Consider the following 6,180-nt stretch of genomic DNA (forward strand, 5'->3'; position numbering starts at 1 on the left):
AAGGTGGGGCAGTGGATGTTGTTTACATGGACTTCAGTAAGGCCTTTGACAAGGTCCCTCATGGCAGACTGATACAAAAGGTGAAGTCACACGGGATCAGGGGTGAGCTGGCAAGATGGATACAGAACTGGCTAGGTCATAGAAGGCAGAGAGTAGCAATGGAAGGGTGCTTTTCTGATTGGAGGGCTGTGACTAGTGGTGGGCCACAGGGATCAGTGCTGGGACCTTTGCTGTTTGTAGTATATATCAATGATTTGGAGGAAAGTGTAACTGGTCTGATTAGTAAGTTTGCGGATGGCACAAAGGTTGGTGGAATTGCGGATAGCGATGAGGACTGTCAGAGGATACAACAGGATTTAGATCGGTTGGAGATTTGGGCGGAGAGATGGCAGATGGAGTTTAATCGGGACAAATGTGAGGTAATCATTTTGGAAGATCTATTACAGGTAGGAAATATACAGTGAATGGCAGAACCCTCAAGAGTATTGACAGGCAGAAGGATCTAGGTGTACAGGTCCACAGGCCATTGAAAGTTGCAACACAGGTGGAGAAGGCAGTCAAGAAGGCATACAGCATGCTTGCCTTCATTGAATATAAAAATTGGCAAGTCATGTTGCAGCCGTATAGAACCTTAGTTAGGTCACATTTGGAGTATAGTGTTCAATTCTGGTCGCCGCACTACCAGAAGGATGTGGGCAGCACAGTAGCATTGTGGATAGCACAATCGCTTCACAGCTCCAGGGTCCCTGGTTCGATTCCGGCTTGGGTCACTGTCTGTGTGGAGTCTGCACATCCTCCCTGTGTGTGCGTGGGTTTCCTCCGGGTGCTCCGGTTTCCTCCCACAGTCCAATGATGTGCAGGTTAGGTGGATTGGCCATGATAAATTGCCCTTAGTGTCCAAAATTGCCCTTAGTGTTGGGTGGAGTTACTGGGTTATGGGGATAGGGTGGAGGTGTTGACCTTGGGTAGGGTGCTATTTAAAAAACATAGATAAGCTGCAGAGCTGGGCTGAGAGGTTGCAAATGGAGTTTAATGTGGAGAAGTGTGAGGTGATTCACTTTGGAAAGAATAACAGGAATGCGGAATATTTGGCTAATGGTAAAATTCTTGGTAGTGTGGATGAGCAGAGGGATCTCGGTGTCCATGTATATAGATCCCTGAAAGTTGCCACCCAGGTTGATAGGGTTGTGAAGAAGGCCTATGGTGTGTTGGCCTTTATTGGTAGAGGGATTGAGTTCCGGAGCCATGAGGTCATGTTGCAGTTGTACAAAACTCTAGTACGGCCGCATTTGGAGTATTGCGTACAGTTCTGGTCGCCTCATTATAGGAAGGACGTGGAAGCTTTGGAACGGGTGCAGAGGAGATTTACCAGGATGTTGCCTGGTATGGAGGGAAAATCTTATGAGGAAAGGCTGATGGACTTGAGGTTGTTTTCGTTAGAGAGAAGAAGGTTAAGAGGTGACTTAATAGAGGCATACAAAATGATCAGAGGGTTAGATAGGGTGGACAGCGAGAGCCTTTTCCCGCGGATGGAGGTGGCTAGCACGAGGGGACATAGCCTTAAATTGAGGGGTAATAGATATAGGACAGAGGTCAGAGGTGGGTTTTTTACGCAAAGAGTGGTGAGGCCGTGGAATGCCCTACCTGCAACAGTAGTGAACTCGCCAACATTGAGGGCATTTAAAAGTTTATTGGATAAGCATATGGATGATAAGGGCATAGTGTAGGTTAGATGGCCTTTAGTTTTTTCCATGTTGGTGCAACATCGAGGGCCGAAGGGCCTGTACTGCACTGTATCGTTCTATGTTCTATGTTCTATGTGGAGGCTTTAAAGAGGGTGCAGAAGAGATTTACCAGGATGTTGCCTGGTATGGAGGGCATTAGCTATGAGGAGCAGTTGAATAAACTCGGTTTGTTCTCACTGGAACGACAGAGGTTGAGGGGCCACCTGATAGAGGTCTACAAAATTATAAGGTGCATGGACAGAGTGGATAGTCAGAGACTTTTTCCCCAGGGTAGAGGGGTCAGTTACTAAGGGACATAGGTTTAAGGTGTGAGGGACAAAGTTTAGAGGAGATGTACGAGGCAAGATTTTTACACAGAGGGTGGTGGGAGCCTGGGACTAGCTGCCGGAGGAGGTGCTGGAATCAGGGATGAAGACGACATTTAAGGGACGTCTTGACAAATATATGAATGGGATGGAATAGAGGGATACGGATTCTGGGACTGCAGAAGGTTTTAGGTTAGATGGGCAGCATGGTCAGTGCAGGCTTGGAGGGCCGAAGGGCCTATTCCTGTGCTGTAATGTTCTTTGTTCTTCGATGTTTCCCCTTGTGGGAGAGTCTAGGACCAGAGGACACAATCTCAGAGTAAGGGGCCGCCCATTTCAGACCGAGATGAGGAGGAATTTCTTCTCTCAGAGGGTAGTGAATCTGTGGAATTCTTTACCGCAGACAGCTGTAGAGCTGGGTTGTTAAGTATGTTCAAGGCTGAGATAGACAGATTTTTAATCAGTAATGGAATCAAGGGTACTGGAGATAAGTGGAGTTGAGGATTATCGTATCAGATCAGTCATTATCCAATTGAATGGTGGAGCAAACTCAATGGGCTGAATGGCCCATTTCTGCTCCGACATCTCATGATTATTATGCCTAAATGGCATTAATTAACCATTTGGATTTTTACAACAATGCTTCCATAGTCATCATCAGACTTTTAAGTCCAGATTTTTATTGGATCCAAATTTTTATTCCAGAATGCCATCACTTGCCATGGTGAGCTGCAGACCAGGTGCCCTGGGTCTCTGGATTATTTGCTTAGTGCCAATACCACTGTCCCATTCTTTGTGCTCAGGTAGATGTTGAAGATCTTGTGGCATTTCCTGAAGGAAAATGATGAATTTCACAGAATGATGTTCCCTCCCTCAAAGCATTGCAACAAGAAATGCAGCCACCTTTTATGGATTCTTCCTGTGTCATTTTTCAACCACGCGAAAATTATCATTTATGAAATGGTTTGAGATGCTTTGTGGAGATGTGATATAAAATAAAAGTCTCGGTTTAATATTGATGTCCTTATTTTCACAGCTCTGGGTGGTCCGTCATGCAACCCCAAACCTGTGAGTCACTTCATCCAACTTCCTCATGACTGTTACCAGAATCTGACTCAGTCCTTTTACTATAATGTAGGCAAATGTCCTGTAACAACATGCACAGGAGAGCACGAGCCAGAGTTACGATGCAAAGACAAAATAGCATACTGCTGTGGAGCAGTCACACTGGAGCAAAGGAAGATCTCCTGCACCAAGTACATGCTTCCCATCAAGGTGGTTAGCAGTTGTGGCTGTCAGAAGTGCATTGAAACCAGGACAATTGTCCGTGGTCGTGCTGTAGCTGCTGATAACGGCGAAGCCATGCGGTTTGGACAGATTTTCATGAATGGAAAGAAGATCAGTATGACTGGATACAGGGGAACATTCTCCATTCAAGTTCCTACAGACATTGATCGGTTAGTGCTCACTTTTGTGGATCGGTATCAGAAGTTTGTGAACACAACAAAAGTCCTGCCCTTTAACAAAAAAGGGGGTTCCGTGTTTCATGAGATTAAACTTGTTAGGAAAAGGCCAGCGGTCACTCTGGATTGTTCTGTCAGCAATACCATCCCTCTTGGGACAATAGAAAGCCAAAATCCTATAGCGGAATTGCACATTCCTCCCAACTCTTTCTACAGACAAAATGGAGATATTTACAATGGCTTGGTTAAAGCCAGTGTAACGTTCTTGGATCCAAGGGATCTCTCTTTAGCTTCAGCAGCCCAGAGTGATCTGAATTTCATCAATGAAGAAGGTGATGTTCTTCCTTTGAGAACATATGGCATGTTTTCTCTTGATTTTATGGATGAAGCAGAAATGGAAAGCCTGAATGCAGGACAAGTAAAGGTTTTTTTGGATTCAGCACAGGTTAAAATGCCAAAACACTTGGAGAACATGAAGCTGTGGTCACTGAATCCTGAAACAGGCTTCTGGGAAGAAGAAGGTGATTTTACCTTTATCAGAAGTCAACGAAGTAAACGAGAAGAGAGAACCTTCCTGGTGGGTAATATGGAGATTCGAGAAAGAAGACTTTTTAACCTTGATGTCCCTGAAAGTAGAAGATGTTATGTGAAAGTCAGAACTTTTCGAAGTGACCGATTTATGTCAAGTGATCAGATAGAGAGAGTTGTTGTTTCACTGATTAATATAGAGCCCATGCAAGGTTTTGCCTCTAATCCCAGGGCTTGGGGTCGTTTTGACAGCGTTATTACTGGTTCAAATGGAGCTTGCGTGCCAGCATTCTGTGATGATGTGCAGCCAGATGCTTACTCTGCCTATGTGATGGCAACGCTCGGAGGAGAAGAACTTGAGGCGGTGGCATCCTCCCCCAGAATGAATTTCAATAGAATAGGTGTTCAGCAGTCTTACTTAAATAGGCTACAGTATAGAAGGTCAGATCATGAAGATGCCAAACTTAAGAAGACAGCTTTTAAAATAAATGTAGCCAAACCAACTCCCAACGTCCCAGATGAAATTAATGGTCCTATTTACCCTTATGAAAACTTAAAAGAATGCGAAGAAGCTTCATTTAGTGCAGGCCATTTCCGATTTTACAGAATAGAAGGAGATAGATATGATTATAACACTGTAGCTTTCAACGAGGATGACCCAATGAGTTGGACAGAAGATTATCTTGCTTGGTGGCCAAAACCATTGGAATTTCGAGCTTGTTATATAAAGGTGAAACTCAATGGCCCTCAGGAGATTACCGTGAGATCTCGAAACATGGGAGGGACTCACCCTCGGACAGTTGGAGAGATTTACGGCATTCGTGATGTGCGCAGTACTCGTGCCCTGGACCAATGGGGAATCTCTGCTGTTTGCTTGGAATTCAAGTGTAGTGGAATGCTCTATGATCAAGAACGAATTGACCGCACATTAGTGAAGATTATTCCCCAAAATGACTGCCACAGAGAAAGTGTGAACAATATGTTACAGGAATATCTGGTTAACCATCTTCCTCTTGCTGTCAACAATGATACCAGTGAGTTTACCATGTTGGCTCCACTCGATCCTCTTGGCCACAATTATGGAATTTACACAGTAACTGATCAGGATCCAAGGACAGCCAAGGAAACTGCACTGGGGAGATGTTTTGATGGAAGTTCAGACAGTGTATCCAGAGTAATGAAGTTTAATGTAGGTGTTGCATTAACCTTCAACTGTAATAATAGACAGGTGAGCCAGCAGAATGTATTCCAGAGTCTGCAGACATCCCTGGGACAATCAGCGGTGAATAACATGAGGATTGGACAAAGAAAGAGACGCAGGGGACAGAGAGACAATCAGTTTGGACTTCGTCTATTTAATAGGAAGAGAAAACAGAGAGAATCACACAGAGGGCAACGGCAGAAAAGCTTTTAGTTCAATAACATGGATTTTAAAAACTAGCTTCAGAAACTAGCCAGTCACAAAATCGGCCTTTCCGGAAGAAGGAACTCCGTTTATCTATTGAAATGATTAATCTGTTCTTTTTGAAATGCGTAAAAATAAATTCTATTTATTTCTGACAATATTTGAAAGTAAGTGCTTTATTATTTGGGTCAAGGTTCTTGAGGACGCCTGGCAATACACCACTTGCAATATACTCGAGCAAAGCTGTATTGGAAACATAATTAAACACTTTTAAGTATAGAACATAGAACATAGAACAGTACAGCACAGAACAGGCCCTTCGGCCCTCGATGTTGTGCCGAGCCATGATCACCCTACTCAAACCCATGTATCCACCCTATACCCGTAACCCAACAACCCCCCCTTAACCTTATTATTAGGACACTACGGGCAATTTAGCATGGCCAATCCACCTAACCCGCACATCTTTGGACTGTGGGAGGAAACCGGAGCACCCGGAGGAAACCCACGCACACACGGGGAAGACGTGCAGACTCCACACAGACAGTGACCCAGCCGGGAATCGAACCTGGGACCCTGGAGCTGTGAAGCATTTATGCTAACCACCATGCTACCGTGCTGCCCCCTATAATTATAATTTGTAGCTTGAATGTATTCCATTATTTGTTCTTTTGATGATGGTGTATTCTGCTTATAGTTGGTATTATAGAATATGCAGTCTTTGTCCAATAAAT

The 6,180-nt window shown here is 44.3% G+C and overlaps 1 protein-coding gene across 1 annotated transcript in view; it reads left to right on the forward strand.

Annotated features, from left to right (window-relative positions):
- The window catches only part of LOC119974800 (cartilage intermediate layer protein, nucleotide pyrophosphohydrolase), a 67,060-nt gene extending 61,456 nt beyond the window's left edge, over nucleotides 1–5,604 (forward strand). Inside the window, exon 7 of the mRNA XM_038814065.1 lies at nucleotides 3,087–5,604. Within this exon, the coding sequence (XP_038669993.1) occupies nucleotides 3,087–5,455 (2,369 nt within the window). The 3' untranslated portion in view covers nucleotides 5,456–5,604. The remainder of the gene's footprint in view (nucleotides 1–3,086) is intronic.
- The last annotated feature ends 576 nt before the right edge of the window (nucleotides 5,605–6,180 follow it).

This window comes from Scyliorhinus canicula, chromosome 12 (genome assembly GCF_902713615.1).
Source record: "Scyliorhinus canicula chromosome 12, sScyCan1.1, whole genome shotgun sequence".
Lineage (NCBI taxonomy): Eukaryota > Metazoa > Chordata > Chondrichthyes > Carcharhiniformes > Scyliorhinidae > Scyliorhinus > Scyliorhinus canicula.